Below are 23,465 nucleotides of genomic sequence, written 5' to 3' on the forward strand. Positions count from 1 at the left end.
GACTTGGTTAGGACACCAAGAGACTAATTGTACTTAACGGGCTCTACCTGAGCTCAGCTGGGACTGGTTCAGAGCCTCTGTAACACATGCAGAACCTGGCTTTACACTATCCATCTCCAAATCTGCACATAATTAACGTTGCGTGGGAAGGGGGCAGAGGGACAGACAGAAGGCAAGAGAAAGGACAAAGTTAAATTAAAATATCTCCTGGAACAAACTGCAGGAGAGTAGCAGTTTGATTTGTAGAGACAGCAGTTAGAGAAACAGTGCTACAGAAACGCAGACTTCAGTGTCCTGCATTCTAAGGTGTTGCTTTTCTGGCATGTTCTAGACCTGAACTACTCCTAACTAGCAATGGCTCTGTGCAAAAGTGAAGTGATATACCAAGCTCACAGGATGAACAGCAAAAAAACATGAGGTGAGCTGAAATAAGCTGACCGAGCACCCAAATTCCAAGGAAACTTGAGCTGCTGAGGATGCAGGTGGACCCTACTGGTACCCAAGCATCTGGCTTAAGGCTGGCTCAGGTCTGAGCACAGCAGATGCAGTCTAATTCTCAATTCCAGTGCTAACAAACACACAGTATGTAAACACATCACTGCAAACACTTTTCACTTTAAAAAAGTTTTGAAAAATTCTGTAAAATAGATCCCAATTTAGTTTGGCAAATGCTTGTTGAAGAATCACAGATGTTTAAACTTAGCCGCAACTTGCACAATAGTGGGCTTTGCTAGGGCTGGGAGACTGCCGATTTTGAGCTCATTTTCAGAGGCACTCTGTCCCAGTTTCAAAACCATACTTTGCCCCAAGCCTCCCTATTTAGATCTCAGTTTGTTTTATATGGGGAAGCCAAGGGCCAAAAAAGAACCTCAGGGTCTAAAAACTGCTTCCTGAACACAGAAAGTAACTTCCCCCAACACCAGCAGAGCCTGAACAGGACCCAGAAGCTTTCATACTTAAAAAAAATAATACATCAAGTATCTTCCTAAATTGCTAGTAACAGAAGACATGCAACCATGATCTTTGGAACACAGAAACATCATAAACAAGAGCTGCCAGTGCAGACCACAGAGCAGAACTTAGGCACAGGGGGAAGTGGCACACGATCTCTGGTGGCGCTCTGTGCAGAGCGATAGCCAAGTCTCTAATCTCTGTTGCAATTCCATGACTCACAAAGGGACACGGCTGTCAAAGGAAATTAATTTCACATGAAAAACAAGCAGAACCACTAACAAGCCCTATAGCTTTGAGTAGAAGTATTATAGCTGTTCTAGTGGTGAACTCCTCCTTCTCACAAACTGCTTAAAAAAGGGTGGCTGAATGCTAACCTTTCAGGTTCAGTAAGCTGAAATGTGGCTGCTCTTTGTTTTCAAAATAAAAAGGGGGAAAAAAAGGCCACCAAAAACAACAACAACAAAAAACACCCTACTTTTATTATCTGAAGTTAACTATTACTGAACCCTAGTGGGAATGGCATCTCTGAAGGACCCATACGTTCAAGGAGCTGCACCAGTCCCTAATGCATGTTTCAAGGGAACTCCTCAGTCCTTGCCAGTGCCCACTATTCTAACCTTCCAAACTTTTTGGCAGGCTATACACCACTGGATATAGTCAGTCATAGCAATTTTGCCCTCAATCTTAAAAACCCAACCCCAGATTAAATACCCCTGTCTCTTGTTGTTTGGCATACTTGCAGTGGAAGAAGCCACACACAGGCTCCGTGACCCCATCTGAAACACAAACCCTGCTCTCCCTTTCCTCTTTGAAGTCTCCTCCTTTCTGTTTGGAGAGCATCTGATGATCTGGGCTCATGCTCTGCAAGGTGCTCGGGACGTGAAGTCTGCACCCCAGAAACACGGTGCTTGCTGTCAAACCACACTCCTCTCTGGAGGAGCCTGTTTCCATGTCACTGGGCTATCACAGCTCCTCCTCGGGGACAACAGGCTGCAGGTGTGCATGGGCGTGGGGCAAGTATGTGTACATCTATACACGTACACACATATTTCATATTTATATAAAAATATATACACAATATTTGCATAGCCAATATTAAGACTGATGTATGAAATCCAAACAACATCCCTTTGGGAGCTGATATGTGTAAATGAGACCTTTATCATAAAACATATTAAGTCTATGGAAACAGCTTTCAAATTTACTGGCAATAGCCTATTGTTATGAGGTTTAGGTTAGCACTAGCTGGACCTAAATACAAGACCACAGCAGCATGAAGCTCTGCTTCTGAATATTTTCAAGTTGTAATGTACTTTCAGACCCGTGTCAAAAATGGGTGATGGAGAGAAATTAAACTTCTCTTTCTTTCAAATTGGCATTCTCACTTGATTGCCCAGCACTTTAGAGGGCAATTTCTTGCCGTTATGGTATTATTGACTCAGAATGATTCTATCAGCTCTCACAGAAAAAAGTTAGAATCGTTTTTTTTGTTTCCCTGCTGTATTATGTTTTTTGTCCAAAGAGCTTTTACAAAGGCACAATGTTAGACTAAAGTTTTGGTTTTGGATCCCTGAATATCCTTCAAAGCAACAGTGCTACTGAATGGCAGGTACAGAAGGAAAAAAGAGAGAGAGACAAAGAGAAAGAAGAAACAAGGAATAAATGAAAACGTACAAGGGGGGAAGTAGCTCCAGGACGCTGGACGGGCTCCGTGGGCAGGGGAGACTGGGAAGGTATCATTAAAAAAAGAAAAAAACAAACAAAACAGTTGGTTAAAACATGCACCCATTCCAAATGGGTTAATTTCACACAAAGCTCAGCTAGGCTGTACACAGTGCAACACATAACCAACGACTCAATCCTTCATGTTGGTGCTTTATTCCCTGAACACTTTGGAAATATATTAGGATCCAAGAATTCCCCAACCAGTGTGTCCCAGGTCAAAAAAAAAAAAAAAAAAAAGGCATTTAGTACGTTTGAACTTTTAGCATAAGGCCCAACCCTCCTCAGCAACAGAGAACCGTAGGATTTGTTTGCATTACTCCCAATGCCTGTTGAGCATGTGTCTACAGTTAAGCCTATGTGTAAGTACTTTGTTGAGTCAGGAAGATGCAGTATGTCTTTATATAAACGGACAATGCCAACCTCTTAAAAACAAACAAACAAAAAAAACCTCCCAAATTTGTAAATTTACATTTTGTGAAAATGGGTTCCTAGCACATTCGGCTTTCCTCCATTTCTAGTGGTGCTAAAGCAGACAGCTGCTTTATCTTACATTTTATTCTGTACAAAAAGGAAAACAAAATTGTCTAAGATATATATTTTCCTCTTGACAAAAGGTTTTCTCCCTGAAAATCACCAATTGCAGACACAGCAGAGACTTTGTTCTTAATGCCTCAGCCCCAAGTGTTAGTTTTTTGTTTGGATGAAATTAAGAAAAACTCCAGAAATGACTTCTCCACAGATTAGACCAGTTCTAACCTGGGGTTTAAGCAACTTGGCATTGTCCTGCTTAAAGCAGCAGCTTCTTCCCAAAGAAGCAGCTTTTACACTCACATTGATGGCCTTCATACCCAAATCTTTGTCCCCTCACTTGACAGGAGCTGAGAGAACGTGATTTCTTGAAGGAGGGGCCCTTAGGCCTGTCAATACTGAAGGCACATCTTCTGTCTTCCCTATCAAGAACTCCTGGCTGCCCTGAGCGTGTTAGTACATCTGCTCCCACATTGAAAACAGTACCTGTCTTGGCTCAGTGAAAGTCTCATTTAATTTAGCTTTGCTGAAACAGTTGCATGCTAAGTGCCAAAAAACTGGTTTGTTTACTTAAGATTAATGAGAATGGTACTAATTACATACATTGTATCTTTCCATATTTTCCTTATAAAAGCACTAATTAAGACATTACGCACTCAGTGTCAAACAACTGCTCAGCCCAGGCATCTGTGGGATGTAAATGCTATTTGCACTTTATCCTTCCTGATTTAAAAAGCAAATCAAACCCAACCAACAACAAAAAAACACAAAACCACGCCGTCTTCTTCATCCAGGGATTAGCAACTAGCCTGTTTCAAACCAGGCATTACCTCGTTAAGAGTCTGTTATGATTGTAATAGCTCTAACATAATCAATGTAACTCAATTTGCATTTTTTTCCTGTGAAAATTAATTCATTCTGTACCATTCTGCATTCAGGACTGTACTAGAGTCTTCAGGAGGTCAGAACAGATAGCCACATGGGTCCCTGGAGAGTCTGTTGCCTGATCCAGACCTAAATTTTAATCCTCCTGAAGTTCAGTGGATTCTACTTGAGTGTTGCCCCATATTAATCTGTTATTTTTGTTTAAAATGTATTTATTTATAATAGCTTGTAATACTAACAAGTACCCTGTAATGTATCCTGGATTTCATGCAAGATTACATTTATCCATTAAATCCAAATTGCATGAATGGATGAGACAAGAATTTGAAAAACCCCTCCATAAATTTGGGCTCAGCTGCTGAACCCACTCATTCTTTTGTCCCGAGCAAGACTGAGGAATGGGTGAGAAAGACCCCTGAAGTTTTGAAAATGTTTGTTTGGAAAAAAAAGAAAACATTACCTTCCTATACCCCATTTCTTCACCCAGGTTCACTGTCACACTGTAAATTGCATCTGTGTTCTTTGTTTCCCCACTGACACAAGATGCTCCCGAAACCTTCAGACCAATCACCACGCCAAGGCACAGGGCAGTGAAGATTTGGTACGCAGCAAGAACTACTTGTTAGCAGTAGACACGAAACAAATACCGTGGATGAGGTGAAGCATGGTATGTGATTTTAAATACTGTTAAACTACAAATATCCAGAATCATGAGAATGGACGGAAACAGATAGCTGAGACATGCTGCCTGTGACTTAATTACACCAAAGCAATGAGCACGGACTGTACGAGCACACAGACATAAACACTGTTTCCAGAAAAGACCAACCAGAGATGGAAGAAGTGGATGAGAAAAGTAAACACAGCCACAGTCTATGGGCAATTCCCAAACGTTCACTTACAAGGAAAAAAACACAACAGCTATTCACTTTTTTTCTTCTAAGCACCACAATGAATATTTAAAAGCTTACCTTCTCACCAACTATCTGAAATTCAAATGCAACCTTTCATCCCATCTATTTAAAAATTGTAATAAATACAAGCTGATTCAATCTATTGCAGTACTGAAATTTGGCTAAATTGTCACCAAATGATATGAACTGCAACATATTAGATATCAACTCAGTATAATAGTTTAGGAAAAGAAGTAAACCTTAGAATCCTGTATGTGAATAAGAATTCAGGAAGAATTCAGACAGGAGAAGTCAAGTACTCAAGAAAACAGATTTGTTGAGCCTGCTTCCCTTCCCGGACCTTTATGGTGTTTTTTACACACATTGAAACAAGCAGGATATTGGTTTACATCTTACCTGAAAGAATGGGGGCACAGGCTTAGCACAACCCTGAAGGGAAATCACCACTCAACAGGTAACTTCCTGAGCACTCCATCTTCTCCTCATATGGCTTTCTCATGTGTCCAAAGTTTGAAAAACTCCAAACCACTTTCTTAAGCAATAATGAAACCTACCTTAATTGTATGTATCTATATAGGTATCTGCAAGTATACCTACTGTTGCAGCATTCTGGGAGATAATTTTGACAATCCAAACTTCATTTTCAAATGAATTTCAGAGGTGACTGAGGCAAAACCAATATTCTTTCTTACTACCTTGAATTTTCAAAATTGAATAAAATGGACAGCTTTCCCCCGTGGTCCATTTTCCTTCTCTTTATCTCAGGCACTGGCTGCATTATCACTGCTGTGAGCCTTCTACTTCCACAGTCAATGAAAATGTTGTTTCTAAAAGCAGAGTTTGAACTCAGCTCCGCTCCCACTGCCTGCCTTTCATTTCTATTTGAGCTTCAGTTATTATTTGTACTGTATTTAAGGCTGTTGCAATATTTTATGGTTCTATTAAAATGTTGTCCTCATCACTTCAGCAAATCAAAACCTCTAATTATAAATACTAATAAAAACAGAGGGCAGGAAGTTCACTTTCCATCTGCTTTTCATTAGATTACTCAATGCAGCCAAATCTATGGACAATTAAACAACACAACCAGTTTTACGTTTGTGAATTCCTTCATGGCAAAGAGTTTTACGCTGCAGATACACAATGTCCTAGATGCTCTACACACCACATTTTGATTAAATAAAATAAAGCTTGCATGTTGATAAGTATTTGTTATCCATGCCAAATCTAAAACTTCACATTAATTCTGGATGAAATACTCTGACAATATTGAATAAGGACAAAATCTCCAAGAGGTTCCTTAAAGGAAAGTCTCTATTCCTTGGAAAAAGCCAATCTAATGTTTAAAATATAGCTACCAGGGGGAAATTAGTTTATGTAGTTAGTTTACAGGGAAATACCCCACATGTGTCAGCAACAGGTCAAAATGCATTAAATGCACAAAATATGGGTGAGCAAAAAGCAAGTTCTTCTGCATGACCCCAGCAGTGCAATTCCTGGCAAGGCTTTGAAGGAACTGCTTGGAAGAATCCAATTTCACATTTTGCAGCAGTGCTTCTTAAGGCACTCCGAGTGCTCTAGCAACTCATTTCTGCTCCATGCCACCTGCCTGAGCTGTATTAACAAGGCAAGGCAGCTTGGGCACCTGTGTGGTAACCCAGACTAGGAAACTGGAACTCCTTCCTCGCCCTTTATTTTCCCACCCCTCCTGTATTTCACACATCATTTTTTTTTCCTCCAGGCAGATGAGTGCCTTGAGTTCTCCACCATAGCATTTGACATGCCTTAACCATGGGAGTCTCCTCCTAGTCCTTTCAGCTGCCTCCATGCCCCAACTTCTGTACCAACCAAGGAAATCTCCGGACATCGGCCTCCAGCATGCAAGTGCTGTAGCCTCCAAAGGTGGAAAAAATAGAAGCAGAATGCCGCAGTGAAATGGTATAAATTCTGTGTGCACAGGAAGGGCAGGGAAGGATTACACAAACAGCTGCAACTGTTGTAGCCGTCCTTGCATCTGAGCCCTTATTAGTGTTCTTCTAGAGCAGTCTTTTGCCTTTAATTGTTCGCCTGAACAACTATCAGGGAAGGTCAACAGGGACAGCCTCATGACTTGGCAATATCTTTCAACACATTAGTTTTAATAGGACTTGGGCTTTTGGTATCAACTTTATAACAAACATTTCCCAGGACTGAAAGGGGAAATCCACCCCCTAGTGTGTTGTTAAAGACAAATAGAATCTATTAATCTATGCTGCTTCATTATCTCATTAAAGCATAGCAAGAAACTACTCACTAGCAGTTCATGACATTTAATTGCCTGAGCCATATTTAATAGTAAACACTTGCTTATGATTGCATCTAGCAGCCCAGCCTGTATTTAGATTTAAAGTTCCCTTGTCTACATGCTTCAGCTGATAGAGTACAGAGCAGTGAGTGATCACAGTATTTAGAGATCAACTTCAAACAACAAAAGGCAGATACTGGATTTATGGAATGACCACCTGCTGCAGGGCTTTGAATTGCTAGTGATCTCTGTGACACTAATTCTAACAAATACATTTGCATGTTCCCAAGAATAACAAGGGCTAGAGATACCAATAGCTGCGAAAACTATTTCCCTGAATTGTCAGCTCTTTGAAGCACGCAGATTAATGCAGTACACTGATAGCTTAGGGTGTTTGTGACTTTTTACCACTAAACCAAAAGTCCCAAGCCCTAACATAAGATCGATAAAATTAATTTCCCTTAGTAAAAAATTTCCCTTAGTAAAAATCAGACTTTGGAAATGCATCTTTTTGTTTTTGATGGATCAAATCAGTAATCTTGTGAAGGTAAGGATCATCATTAAAACAGAGAAAACAGATGAAAAGAACACCAGTTAACCAGCTACCCAACTCACCTTGTCTGCTGCCTAGTGTTTTAAGAAAGATCAGCAATTTTAGATTGTTTCTCTTGATACACAAGATACACACATATAAACATGAATGAATAAACATGAATGTATAAAAATATGAAGAATAAAACAAAACCTTAAGTACCAGTAAATTCTATAGAGATCTTAGTTTTACCAGCACATATACCTGAAATTACGTCCAATATATACTAGGATGACAACAGGATGAGATCCAAGATCTTATCTCCTGTTTATTTTTCCTTTCATCAGCAGAGCCTGGCAGTAATTTGCCTGTATTTCATACAACACTGAACTGGCCAGAAGGGCTGTAGGAAGTGGGTCAAGTTATACGCCCAGCACAGAGGCAATTAGGATTCCAAGTTCTGCTATATCTGACTTTCTTCATCAATCCCCAAACAGAAAGCAGCTTGCAGTACCTTATTTATCTATTCCATCTATGTCAGCAAAAACATTTTTTGGACCACCTGTGTGTTCTTTATAAAAAACAAAACACTAATGTGAAACATTCTCTGGACACCATGAACTGGGATATTGCATGGAATTGCTAGTTACAGATTACTGAAGGAATCTTAAATTCTTACATGCCTGAAATCTTTCAAGTCATGCAGGAGATGAACATTGATACTGGCTACACCACTGATATACCACAGATGAAAGACATTTAACAGTGGCGAATATTCAGAGAGAGGTAACGTGTAGATGATCAACACATAGAAAATAACATGGTACACATAAAGGATGATCAACACAGAGTATAACATAGTGTATAAAGGAGGTATTAAACAAACATGGAACTTGAAAAAAAACAACCCTCTGCATTTAATTTCACCACACTATAAAATCTAACAAACATACCTGGCTTTGGCACTGAATTACCAAAATTGGCACTGGTCACAGACTGAGGGACTTTGTCATTAATTAGTTCAACACATTCGCTAGGGAAAAATCCAACCTATAGGAAGGAAAAAAAAGAAAGGAATACTATTGAATGCAGTGTTTTTAAGATTTGAACAGTTAAACCAGCAACCGCAAGCATATTTCAAGGAAAATGTTATGCCTGATGCTCCATAACATTATCCAACATAAAATGACCTGCATAAAAGTAGTAATTTTTCAAAATGTTGCAGCCAAAAAGTCTACAAACCGAGTGATTAGTTCTGTAAAATACAGTTCTGTTTCCTAAGCTTAGTGCACAGGACAGAGAGAGTCAACTTGCAACCATGTGCATGGAGCAGGGAGAGGACAAGTATGTTACACACCCCTGAATCTCAAAGATGGCCTGCAACTTGAGAAAGACTTTAGCTGGGTTTCCTTTTAGCTGGTTTTGGACTGAGCCCGTCCAAAACCAAGGCAATGCAAGGCTTCAATCTGCCCCTTGCTACCTGAGCATGCCAGCTTTGCGAGGAAATGACGCAGCACAGCAGAGATCTGTGTGCAGGGTACAGACAGAAACACGCTGATTAACACAAGGCAACCAGCACGAATGCTAGCAGGGCACGCAGGGACCCCTCATCGGGCAGCTCAAAGCACAAGGGTGCTTCTCTGCTAGGTGCTGGGAAACATGCTGATTGTACATACACAGCAAGTATTGGTATTCAAACAAAATACATTATGTATATTTCTAAATACTTTGCTAGAGCTAAAAGTCTTCTTTGGACATTTTCCATGCAAGAGATGCAGGAGACAATTTTTAAGTTAGGAAGAAAGCACACATCTGGTGAAAGTCTCAGTCCCATTACAAAAAACAATAGATCTGGGACACTCTATAGCTGCAGTGAATTAGTTTCTTGCATTCTCAGTGCTTTAAGAACTTTTTTTTTTTTTTTTTTTTTCAAATTGCCCACAAGTCTATGCCTGCGAAGAAACAAAATATTTGGACACCAAGCTTCCATTAATTGTAATGAAAAATGGTGGATCTAAACTCAACCCCAAATCCCATACTGTAATTAAAAGCTTATTTGCCTTTGATTCTTAATATGGTGTTTTTCCTTTTTCTCGATGCAATATACAATGCTAACCATGAATTTGGAAATGAAACAAGGTGCCAAATGGTTATGTCACTGCTTCTGGGTACCTCAAAACCTTTCCCAAATAAAACATGGCACCTGCCCTCAACATGTCAGTTTTGCCATGTTTAGAATGAATAATTGTAATGAACTGTTAAGGGAAAGGGAATTTTTACTTTATTAGTGTTTACAAACTCTCTGACGTTAACTTACCGGTAGCAGTTCTGTTGGCTTACATTTTTTGACATATTTATTCTGACTTTTCTTGCAAGATCCTCAGGAGATCATCTTCAGGGTCATAACCTATGACTTGTGCCTCATTCCCACCCACTTAAAAGATGCTGCTTTTACTTCCACAGAAAGTTTTCCACGATTTTGTATAAATACATGAGTTTAGTCCAAGAGTTAATCTCAACAGATGTAGCAAGGCACTGTTAGTGCTTGAGCCAGGATTAAAGGATTTGGTAACATACAAAAATTAATAGCACAGATAATATACATTTAGATAAATACAAGGTCACCTGAAGGTTAAAAAATCACTACACACCTCAATGGAAGGAGGAGAGCACACACTACTAAAACATACAAACATTCCTGAAACAGCTACTGTGTCTTTTTTTCCCCACAGAGACTGCTAAAGCCTGGAGCATCTTCTAGTTTTATGGGAAAGTCAAAATAACAGTAATCATTTTCTGTGGGAGGAGGGAATTCAAAGAAGTGAGAATGTATCAGTAACACAAATGGCAAATGAAACATTGCTTGAGACATTTGGATTGCTTTTTGGTCTTGACATCAGCTACAGTATGGCTTAAATTTCTTTCTTTTTTTTTCTTTTTTTCCCCTCTTTTAGTTTTAAATTGTGACAGGCTAGCAAGACCTAACACCAAAACAACATCTTTTTATGGCTTATTTGGCTTTCATGAGCAGAATTTTCACTGTACTGTTTTCCAGGAAACAATACTAGTGGCTGGGGCAGAAATAAAACAGATGCACCCTGCGCAGGTAGAGCAAGGAAGAATTTAATTCCTGCTTCGATCCAGCCTCCACCTCACACACATTGTGTTCGTTTCTCACTGCTGGATGGGAGCATGAGCACTCGTCTCCCATCTTGCTCTCTCTCTCTCCTTCTCTTCTCCATCATACCTTCCCCCTAGATCCACTTTCTTACATTTAGGCCACACCAAACAAACAAACAAACAAACAAACAACACATTAATAAATCCTTGGCTACAGAGGAGAATTAGAGTAAAATTTAGGAGAAGCCTTTATATCTAACATGATAAGGCCTACAATTTTCTTGAAAGAATCAACACAAAGATAAATCCGTGTACTAATGACCTACAGCAGTTATTCCCTTGCTTCTCTATGTACCAAAGGCCTGTATTTCTTTGGGAACCTGCTTTATATCATGGAATGGAGGAATAATATATAATGTCCTACAGGGAAATCCTTTCTGTGAATAAAAGGAATTAAAAGAGTTTTGTGGCCGAGGTATTCAGCTCTCCTTTACCAGACTTGAGGATGTTCCCCCTCCACTGGCACACCCCCACACCAGGTGAGGCCGTCAAAGGCTGCCACCCTTCAGCATCCCCACCTGCCGGGGTGGCAGAGCTGGCAGGCAGCTCAATGCTGCAACCAAAGGTCACACACGCCCCAACAGTGAGGTGTGAGAAATCCCTGCTGCTCCTGATGAGAAGTGCATCCACTCCGGCCATGCTCGCTGGCTGGGGGTGCCAAGGGGGACGCCAGCTCCTGTCCGAGTGCCCCTTCAAACTCCTGCTGCGCGCCTCCGGGAATAGCACAGTGGATGCATGCGGAGGAGGAAACGTTTTGTCGTGGCAAATCAGTTCAGGCATTGTTTTGCCCGATCTGTCGCTGCAGTTGGCATCCTTCTATGAATGGTGGGGGCCATCTGGCTGGGAAGGGACGTCACTGGTGACATGGCCACGGGGCTCTCGCACGCCGCCTGTTCCGCAGGTGATATCATCCCCCAACCAGATGGCTGCTGCTAGCACCGAGCTCCCAGACCAAAGCACGTGAGCCAGAAATCCAACTTTGCCTTTGCATGTCTTAATTTAAGGACTGGTCCTTCCAAAGTGACACTTGCCACAAAAATGTGCTCTGCTTTCCCAGGCCATTTTTACTAATTGGTACCCTATGTTCCCATCACGTACATGGTATTTATTATAAAATTATGCACAAGGAAAAGAAAAAAAAGCTCTCGATTAACAGCCCCTCTCACTCCTGACCAGTCCAAGACAAAAAGCGTTTCTTTTTGGGAAACCTATTCAGTCCTAAATCCCATGGTGAGGTCCAGCATGGAATATGCTTGGAAGGATGGGCCTGCAGTTTCACACCCAGTTCCAGCTCTTGTAAGAGGCTGATTCCAAAGAAGTCCAGCCCACCCCTGGTTGCACACACTTGTGCATTGCTTTGTGCCAACTCCAGCAGCTGTGCAGCTCGCTGTTGTGCAGCGGTGCAATTAATGAAGCCGTTCCCAAAAGACAGAATTATTAAGAACATCAAAAGGCAGTTGTGCATCAGAAAAGGGCCTGTCCCTAGTGATTCAGCTGTCTGACACAGAGTTACTGATTTTAAAGACAAAGCATGAAGGAAAAGAAGAAGAGAACAAAGAAGGCTGGGAGGCTGTTAACATGGAGGTGGCTGTAATTTAGGTAACAATCTTACACTGAAAGCAGTGACTCACTGAGGACATTTGAAAAGAAAAAAAAAAAAAAAAGCTTGAGGAAGAACATCTTAAAAATCATTTTACTTTAACCAGAGAAAACGATAAGAAGCCTAATGGGTTGTTTTGTTCTGCCCAGGATTAAACATTTTGCAATGCCGCCATTAGGCCAGGTATTGGGAGAAAGCCGCCTGCAACTGCAACCCAGAACCCAAAGGATGAAGCTGCTGATGGACAGCAGCTCCTCAAAGACCACTGCACTCTCAGGCAGCTGCGTGCTCGGTGGGTGTCCTGCATTCCCAGTCCTGCAGCATGAATTTACCATGCACAGGCAATCAGCTGAAAGACTTCCCAAAGGCTTCCGCCATAAAGGCCAGACTATTAAAGGATATTTCAAAAAATGAAGCCCACCCAGTATATCTTGTTCTACATCTCACCCTTGGGACACCACTGCCAGAAGCACAGGTGTCTATCCTAACAGTGATTTGCTTTGAGGTAAGAGATGAGGCTCAAAGCCCTGTCTGAAGCTTTGTATACTATCAGCAACACACTACTATGGATTTCACAGACTGTGTAATGTTACAAGCAAGTCTTTGCTCCCTGCAGGACAGCTGATCTCAGAATCCCAACAATCTGGCAAGACAGTCTTCATTGATTTATTAATTAAAACAACTGGCTCAGCAGATTGCTATCACTTTTACAATGGCTGTTGTTCCCAAATGGGAACAGAATTGTTTCCCTATAATTAACTGAAAAGGCTGCACAGTTCTCGCATGTATTACTAGAACAACGTCCTTCACCTGTACGCTCTTTTTAAGTATTAATTGATGACACTAAGCTGCAACACATCTCTAGGTCTGGTGTATTAATATCAAAGAAAAATTTCCTTTTTCCAAATTCTCCTTTTGCTGCAGTAGTTAGTGTGACCGAAAAACCACATTACATCAGGAAATAGACTTTTTGTATACACTCACAGCTTTCGGGCCTTAAACTTGAAACAGGGGTTAAAAAACCCTCTCCCTCTTTGTACAACCCTAGAATTTGCATCTCCTGATAGCTGGTGATGTTTCATGAAAATAAAAAGCTCTGATAAGTGCATTTCAAAGAAATGACAAAAACTGTCGACTCAGAGGAAAAATGCACTCCTCTGCAAATCAGATCCATGGTTGTGTGAAGAGATATGTTTATGCAGTTATAACTGAGTTAGCATAGCTTATGAAATTACTGCCTGTCGACTGAGATACAGCTGTTGAACCCCACCTCTGAGCTAACCAGCTTTACTCCGCAGTCAGCAGGAGCAAAAAGCGTACAGATGGTCTGTCACCCTATCTCAGCTGACAGGCAGTACCTTCTTAAAGGACACTAACTTCATTTTCTGCATTTGTGCAAACACAAATACGGAAATACTGAAACACACGTTATAGTTGCAGTATTTTCAGTCTTTCAGTTCAGTGGCCATGACCTGATTCGCATTGTGAAGACTCCTGCTTAGAAGTTAACATGCAGGATTATTCCACCCCAAATTTTCTGTTAAATAAAAATACAGCACCTTATTTCTGCAGCTGTTCAGAACTGTTGTGTCAGGATACTGACTGCACGGATACAGACAACTGCTTTTCAAGTGCTTTGCTCATCAACAAATCTTTATGCTGGGAAAGCACAACAGCATTGCTCTGATCTGAGGCAGACGGCAGCAACAAACTGCAAAATAGCTCCCTTGCCTCTTGTGTCTTTAATCACTGGTGGTGCTCTTCACATCTAGTCACAATTGCAACCAGCCTGATGGCGAGCAGGGAGGCTGCACTGAGTAACAGAACCCATGTCCTACAGGGGACACAATCAGCTTTGTACAAAGTGTCTGCACTCACACACACATCACCACATATTTTTGTTTGGTTTTACTGATTCCCTTGAGAGCTGCACACAGTCTGATCATTCTGAGTAGTACCAAAGCACTGCACTCATTTTTCGTAGTACAGAAAGTACAGCTTTAGGGATTCTAAGTTCAGAACAAAAGTCCTGCAAAGATATAACACAGTTCAAAGCTAGAAGAACAGTCAAGTCTATTCAAGAAATATTGGTGTGCTAACACCAGAAACCAGATTAATTTCAGAGCCCATACCGTATGTCCACGCTGCTCTCATTTTACAAATGAGACATTATCAGAGCTCCCACACCTGATATAAAACCAACAAAAGCTGCATCTCATGCTCTGGCTCATCGGACAGAAATGCAATCATATAACTAACACTCCATTCAGATGGGATTTGTACTGTACACAGCCCTGGTATTAATGACAGCAGAACCATACCCTGGATCTGGCACAGGAAGGTCTGTCAGGGAAAATCTGAGATACTTTGAGAAGACTTTCTAGGCCAAAACATACAACTGTTTGGTCAGTTCTGACCCCCTCCAGAGCAAACTCAAAATTCCACCTACTTACAGAGAACAAAAGCAGTATGAAAATTCCTTCTGCTTGAAAGGAGCTGAAACAGCACGATACTGCAGTGTGAGGAGGTAGAAAGACAGTTACCCCACGCATCAGTAGCTCTGGGGCTTTGTTTTGTAAACACTTTTAGTTTAATTTTAATTTCCTAATGAGAAGATCCAAGGGACAGAATAACAACTGTTTTGGAAGGAAAGTGCACTTCAACTCAAAGGTTTTGGTACTTAAGTCAAACATCAGTTTAGGATCTTTTGCAAATTCAGTCTAAATTTCTCTGCTGTAACATTTACAGTACTAGTAATGTTAACACATTCTAATAAATGTAGACATGAAAGCACAGATTAGTTGAGTGGCTTGTCCAAGTCAGTGGCAGAGTCTTACCAACTTTCTGTGAATCCTCCATGTTCTGCTTGACTTAGTAGTGGAAAGAACAGCATGTCAGCTGTCTCACGGGGGTGGAGTATAAGCTTCTGCTAGCATCAGTCCAGTTGTTGATCAACATCAAAGGGTACCAGCTATCCTTACCTCGCACAGTTAAGTAAGGAGATAACTGCCTATGAAGACCACACTTCTGCTCTAGCCCGAGGTCCAGAGCAAAAGGGAAAGTCCTCTTACACCAGTGCAGGTTCACTGGTTATATCCATAAGCAATCCTGCACAGGCATAGCAGTTCTAAACTGAGTATCCTGACTTTATTTGAGTTGCATTATCAAGTCTGAAACTTGTGCCTACCTGAAATCCATGCTTGCCTCTCCACCAGGTGGTCAACTCCTTTGGGGGCATATCAATAACAGACACAATGTCTCCCACCTGTAAGAGAACAGCAACATCAGTCACAGCTTGCAGTGCAGCTGGGAGGCGAACACAGTTCAAATGACTGCATTCTGCAGCACTGCAAAAAATCATAACGCTTGTGAGCAATTGCACCAGTGCAAATCTTGAGAGAGCTGCCTTTGTAAAATTGAACTGTAAGGTAGAGGAGTTACTGCATTATACAACATACAGGATAAGCTGTTCATAAGGAAACAATTCTCAAAAGCCACAGGCTCTCTGCCAAAAGGTACAGAAGTGTTCTGATTAAACTGCACACGTAAGTTTGCAGGAATAGCATAAAACACTTTGGAAAATATTCTCAAGTAGCTGAACTAATTTTTAGTACAAGCCTTACATTATGCATACGTAGGCATCAACATGTATCTGCTTGTTTCTGTTCATGGCAAAAACTTAAAGGCTCCCTTTAGTATTCACAAACTGACCAAGACATATTTTACATATTTTTCTTAATTAGAAAATGAACAGAGAAGAAGATGGTACTGCAACCATCACTAACGACCATTATTAACAAAACGAGCATTATTAAGGGAGACAAAACAGGTTATCTGAAGTTTTACTAAACCCCATAAAAATGTAATACTGCAAGAGCTGAAATGAAAATCAGTATAATCAGTACTAAAATCAGCTTGGTGAGAATCTGCGGGGCCTCTATACCAAAAAATGAGACAGGCCAGAGCAGACAAGGCAGAACCTAAGCAAACACTGTAGCTGGGTATAGCAAACTGTTAACACTAATGCCCATTTTTCACCTGATATTTTGCATTGATGGATCCCCATTTTTTTCAGATAGGGCTAGCAGAGACACAGGGAGGTGAAGTGATTTGCTCAAGGAATAGCAAACCAACAACAGAGCAGACTCCCTTCAAGGAAACTATGCTGTCACCACAATGAGCAGGGAAACCAGACATTTTCCTTACTACTGAGGAGCAAATACCAGTCAGCTACTTTCACAACTGCTTATTAGAAATTAACAATAGCTTAAATATAAAACTGTAGTGTGGGTTAGAGAACAGAGCACAACATTGTGAAACTACTGAACCCGTTCCATTTCTGTTCTGCCAAGGTTTCTCACTGCACAAACATGGAAAGAAACACATGCCTTGGGTTCCCTGCTTGCTTACTATGCCTCATAACAACTTGCCCAACTGCATGACAGTTGTTAGGCCAACATAGCCTGCTGGCTCTGAGTTGCAAGATTTACAAGCAGGGACTGCCATCCTAATGCTTTTATTAATACTGAGAGACTGACAAACAGCCTGTACCCTGTTCTGCATGCATTTTAACTTGGAAGATGACATACCCATATGTCTTTCTGATTAGCTCAGTTCTTTGGTGTACACTAATAATTGCCTCGATTTTGAATATGAGCAAAGCCCTGGCAGCAACAGACTATCACTATTAGTTTTACTTCCTGTGTTGCATGTTAAGAATGTGATCACGGAAACTGCTTTGGGCACTAACTGTTTTCCTTTACACTTTCTTTATATAACACTACGCACATTCCATTGATATTGCCACTGCACACTATCAGAGCATAAAATGTTGCCTTCTGGATAGAAAGGACAAGGAGAACCAGATACCCAAAGGATACCAGGGCCTGATCTGCAAGAACTTTGCCTCACAGCAACTCCTGCTCTGCATCAAGTAAGATTTTCAGAACAGATTTGGATTATCACTTGCCCCTTAAGTACTAAATTCTTTAACGATCTGGTTCTTTACACTCCATAGGAACAGAAGTTCTTAAAAATGGTTTTAGACATGGACTTGCTATTAGTAACACAGGTTGTACAGAACTGGCCAATGAATAATTAAATTGGCACGTGTCCACAAACACACATATGTGGACAGCCTTCCTGAACAGATTTAACATACTTTTAATACACTGTGCAGGACAAGCTATGCAGGGTCTGCTGCTGCTCTGAGACCAGGCTAGAATACTTGGCAGTATCTGTTTAATCAGAAGACTCTAATGCCAAGTAAAGCTATATTTTATAGATGACTGAACTCCTCCCTGTAGCCAACCAAGTGCAAGTCTAATATTTCACTGAATCTTCTAAGCTTCACCTCACAAAACATTCTGAAGGTGCCTGAGTGTATTCCTGATGTACACACACGTAACACTCTCCTGTATATGACAACAAAGAACGCAAGCTTCTTTAATTACTCACCTCAAAGGAGAGCTCATCTCCTGCCTGGGCAATATATCTCTTGATGACATGGGCAGCGGCAATAGCAGGAATATTGATGGGTGACTCTTCATGGATTAGCAGGTGATTTCCCTTATTATCAAGCTGAAACAAAGAGCACAGGGGACTGTGAGGCAGCTGAGGACAAGTGAGCAGGCATTTTATTGGTGTTCATACACGGCAGAGATTTCAAGCTGATTCACAGAGACAGCACAGCTTGGGGGCCCCCTGAGGAGAGCAGCACGAAGAGACATTGTAGGGCACAACACACACAGAAATGAAGAGGAAGAACAATTCATAAAGCATATTTCAGAAGGTCGTATGTCCCCTGACATCCATTTAATGGCAAAAATGTTGTATTTAAACATCTCTACATACAAACAACAGCATGATAGCGAGCATTGGCACCTCCCTTTATCACTGAATTGTATTGGTTTTCCTGAAGTATTTAAAAGGACAACACAAAGACGACAACAATAATTCTCTCAAAATAACTCTCTGCGAAGTGGAACTAATGTTCAAGGAGAGGTATTGAGGTACGGGGGAAATGCTGTTAAATTGTAAACTTGTGGCACTTTCAGCTTTCTCCTGCCTTTATATTTCTTTTTATTTTAAGAAAACATGGCTGCACCCCTTTGGGGCAATCATCGGCCTGCTTTCAAAATTTCTAGATTTTTGTGCCCATGTAAAATTTTGCAAGGATCTCAGTTAATTGAAAAGGTTATTCTAGAGAATTCAAATTGCATTGCAGCAAGTGCAGTATGTAAAGTAGACTTGCTGCAATCTGTATTTCACTGTGTTGCTATAAAGACGGTAGTTTCATTTTTCTCTCTAACTTCCTTTCTCCCTTCATTCTGAGGTTTCCAGGATTTGTCTCATCCCAAGGGATTTCCGGGTGAGGAGCATATCCACAGGGAAACCTGCAGGAAATGCATTCAGTCCTTATCACAAGCATTTATGAAAAAGAATTGCAAGTCTAGTTGTTTGTGCTCCTGGTGTGCAGCATCATCATCAGGCAATGCAAAGACACACACATCTCCTCCCAGACTAATCAGCAATGGCATCGCTGACACAGACAGGTGGCCTCAATCATTTAGCCCCATTCTTTTCTGCGCTCTTTGCCCAAGAAGGTCTATTGTTTCAGATGGTAGAAGACCATTAACAGAGAAACCAAAGCTACAGCTGCACTCCACAATACACAAACCGTGCCACTGCAAGCACAAAGCAGGCTCTGTTGAGCCATTCAGCCAACAGTGATGGCAAACAGGAGCAGATAATATTTATTGTTTCTGCAGCTATTACAGGGGAAAAGGGGGAGGGGGGAGAGGACAGACAAACAGCATAACTTAGACAGCTCCAACAGTTTTAAATTTAGTGTGCTTGCACTATTGTCTTGCCAAAAAAATTGCTAAGAATGCATTCGCTTCCTGCAACCTATCACTTGGAGACTCCAGCCACGGGCTGGACTTGCCTAGGTGGTCTGCTGGCTTAATCCCTGCTGCACTAGAATTGCCACTTTATGCTACTTTGTGATATCAGAAGAATGACACGTCTTTGAGAGACAAAATCCAAGCAGAAGGCAAAAAAAGCTCCTGTATTTCTGTAACACAGGATCCGATTCTGTTTGTACTATACCTTTCTTGTGGCCACCTACATGCCTATAGCAAGGAAATCAAGCTTTTAGGATATTTCTTCAGTGACACCAATAGATCTGGAAGGATTATACCTCTCTGGAAAGGCAGCAGAGCATATCTGTGTCTTGCTCTGCTCGTTAATGTCACAAAACAAAGAACTTCATACTATACCTCCATCCATGTGAGAGCCGGCCCGCAGTTGATCTTATTGCCTGCGATGGCCGATAATCGGGCCAAGTAAGCCATCAGAATATGGTTGACAAGCTGGAAGAGAAAAGGAATACGCATACAGGTTTTCTGTTCATGCAGTTTAGTTTAGAGAGACCTCTTCAGAACTACCAGAATTTATTCCCTGGAACAGGCAAGTATTACAGAAACATAGGAGATCTGTCATTTGGAGAGGGGCAAGCTATACATGGTGTATAGCAATGATTGCACAGAAAAAAACTATCTAAAGAAGCAGCTCCCTGTGAAAGTAATAATGTGTTTTTGTTTGTTTGTTTGTTTTTAGGATAGTAGATTTTTAGTAATTTCCCCTGTCAGGATATTTAAATTTAAAGCCCTCCTCTTATTGTGAATTTCATACACAACCAAATCATTTGTATTATGGTCATCAAACACATCTGAGAACCATTTAGAAAAAACAAATAAACAAAAAACACCACGGGCTGCCATTTCCACCCACTTGCAAACCCTTAAGAATGTGGCAACTCAGACTGACCCCTTGGTGAGAGTAATATTTCAAATAGAACAAGAGGGTTTTAAAAATACACTTAGCAAGGTCCCTTATGTAGCAATAAATTTGCTTTCATAAAAGAGAAGCTGGTGAAGTCTTTCCGCAGCTTCACCAACAGTGTTATAAAGCAATACTGTAGCCCAGAGTTTGTAAGACTGTTTAAAACAGTTCCTCAAACATCTGTTCAAATGTAGCCAATTCAAAATAAAATTACAGCACGAGACACACAGCTGCAGAATTCCATTCCACAGAGCAGTAGAGCTGCTCGACATCTTTACATCTTCTGTGCTTACGGACACAATGCAGATCTTCAGCCTCCAGATATAAAGTACGTATTAAATGTATTTGATCAGCTGTACAAATGAAGATTTAAGAAATAGGAATGTTTAAAATATATTTTCAAAAAATGAATGCAGGAATTTATTATCCTGGATATTGCTTCTTATGTTGAATTTAAGAGACTAATGACCTCAAATTCTCTTCAGAAATAACCTGCATGAAATCAAAGCAACTAATAAATCACATTCTCTGATGAGAAATGGAAAAGCATTATCAATCTTCCATATCCAATGGCGAAAGCCCTGTAGACTTCAGTGGGGTACTGATTTCAGCCATTGTGTGTAGCTCTAAAGCAATCAATCCTCACCCAGTTGGCACTGAGAGCACAGACTCTGATTTATACATCCTGGATAGATTCTGCTTTGAATGCTTGGAATGGCTTCAATTTTCTGATCTCCCTTTTCAGTTACGCATCTTGTGGGCAGGCAACATTAGCCTTCCAACACAGCACGTCAGGATTTTTTCATACTTGTGCTTGATGGCAGGGGGCAAACACACAGGTCCCCGAGCACAGGTCCCCGAGACCAGTGACCTGTGAAACGCAGCAATGGGCACTGTCTGTGGCTGTGATGCACACTCTTCCCACAGACAGACTGAGGCCCAACAGAGGCTGTTTTGTCATGCTCTGCTGGCTCAAATAACCTTCTGTGGCCACACATTGCATTGTCTCCCTGTCCCCATCTTTCTAAATGATGCAGTCAAGATGCACCTGCTACTTCCCAGAAAATTATTTTGGACATGAATAAATCCCCAGGTTATCAACAGCAAAGACTCATCGTTTTCTGAGCAAAGGTGGTAAGACAAGAAATGAAAGATACCTCTTACGTAGGAAAAAGCACTCTATAATATTTTTAAATACAATTTAAATATTACACTAATGTCAATGCTCTTAAAAGCCAACTTCAGTAATTTGCAGTTTATAAATACAATCTAGCATTCCAAGTGGTATTACTCTTGCAGTGCTGTAGTCCCAGAACAGCATGATTTCCAAGGAATGTTGATAGTGTTAAGTCAGTAAATATCTGCATGACTGAAAAAATTCCCAAAGGCATACCAAAACTCTTATCTAAGGTGCTAATGGTGCAGCCTCCTTCCTGATTCTCTTCACAATCACCCCACACTTAGAGGCACAGTAATTCCTATGAACTTGCAGGCCATTTCCCTTTAAACCACGGAAATCAAAGTGTAGAAAACACACACTGGTCATATTACTTCAATTAATTTCCAAATCTAACTCAGGCCACATTAAAACCACTGTGTCCTTACTCACAAATATCTGTCATCCCCTTGCTGGTGACTTTAAATATCTGCAGAGCTGATAACTTACTTCGGGATTGTCCTTGACGACATCGGAGCGAGGTAGCTCTGAGAGCTGGGAGAAGCGACGGTCGTAAATACACAGATGAAGATGTTTATCGAGGACTCTAAAGTCTTCGTAACTCCGCTTCACAATCCAGCTCCTTCCCTGCGCAAACAGAGGACAGCAGCACAGCGTTACACACTCACCCATGCTGGTTAGATGAGGAAAAGGACAACTCTTCCACAAGTAACCAACAGATCCAGCAATCCCATTCTGCAAATCATTTGGAAGTGATGAAAACGTCTTAGCAATATCTTTGTGTTTTGATTTGTAGACAGCCACTCATGCTCAACGCTGCTGTTCGTGCTCCTGTTTTAATCCCATACCAGTGGGTCTGGATGTGGCCCAGCAGTTATGGGACCCATCCAAAGCTTTTAACTTGCACCTGTCTAACGAGGACTTTGTAGCATTTTTGTAAACAAGATGTCTTTGCACAAATGTAAATCACAAAATGACTGTATAAAGAGCTTGAAATTACATTCTACATAGGTAGAACACCACGCAAACAAGGATCTGAAGGCAGCATTGGAGCTTGCAATATTTCTGCCAGATACCCCAGGCAAATCTTCTGTTGAATTAGAAAAAAAAAATCTATAATGAATAACAACACTAGCTGAAGATTTACTCCTAAGTGCAGATCATTTCCCCAATTAAAAACATGGACAAGATACATATATATTCCTTGGGGGGACAAGGAAGAGACCACAGCAGCACAGCATAATTTACTTTGTGAAGCTTTTAATACCTAATGACTACTTCTAAATGCTTCAATGGCCTATTATGATCAATAAAAAAATCTTGTAGTAATGCAGCAGTTTACAGGTCAAAGCACTTTATGCACAGTCATTTATCCTCTCAGCACTCCCATACAGCCCTGGAGAAGACATGTTGCTATTCTACAGCTGTGGATGCTGAACCAGTGACCACAGACCTCCACAAAGCCTCCCCACCCTCTGTTTTGGTGGGGAACATGACTGCGCGGCATGTACCCAGACCTGCTGCTGTGACGGAGACATGGACACGGGGCCTCTTCCCCTGCGTGACCAAGAAGCACAGCCAGCTTCGCCACCACAACCTGCTACACCCTGAAATTACTTACATATATGGAAGTGTCGCCCTTCTGCTAATATCCAAAGCTTGTAACAATTGTAAAAGTAAATCCGATAATCCAAAATACTAGCTATTTTCTTACAAATTAATGTACTATACCAAGAAACTTCGCTATCACACACAACCTCGTCTGGGGTTCAGAACCCTAGTGAGGTATCTACGTGACATAAGCGCTGTACCATTGTGACGTGTTTTGTCATTTGAATACT

At 41.0% G+C, this 23,465-nt stretch overlaps 1 protein-coding gene across 1 annotated transcript in view; it reads right to left on the minus strand.

The window, feature by feature from the left end:
* The window catches only part of ARHGAP32 (Rho GTPase activating protein 32), a gene marked incomplete at both ends in the record, with an annotated part of 162,339 nt that overhangs the window by 61,260 nt on the left and 77,614 nt on the right, over window positions 1-23,465 (minus strand). The window contains 7 exons of the mRNA XM_084301400.1: window positions 48-122; window positions 2,629-2,679; window positions 8,776-8,872; window positions 15,790-15,867; window positions 18,060-18,182; window positions 19,883-19,975; window positions 22,114-22,251. Coding sequence (XP_084157526.1) covers window positions 48-122; window positions 2,629-2,679; window positions 8,776-8,872; window positions 15,790-15,867; window positions 18,060-18,182; window positions 19,883-19,975; window positions 22,114-22,251 — 655 coding nt within the window. The remainder of the gene's footprint in view (window positions 1-47; window positions 123-2,628; window positions 2,680-8,775; window positions 8,873-15,789; window positions 15,868-18,059; window positions 18,183-19,882; window positions 19,976-22,113; window positions 22,252-23,465) is intronic.

This window comes from Netta rufina (assembly GCF_964035555.1).
Source record: "Netta rufina genome assembly, chromosome: 25".
Classification (NCBI taxonomy): Eukaryota; Metazoa; Chordata; class Aves; order Anseriformes; family Anatidae; genus Netta; species Netta rufina.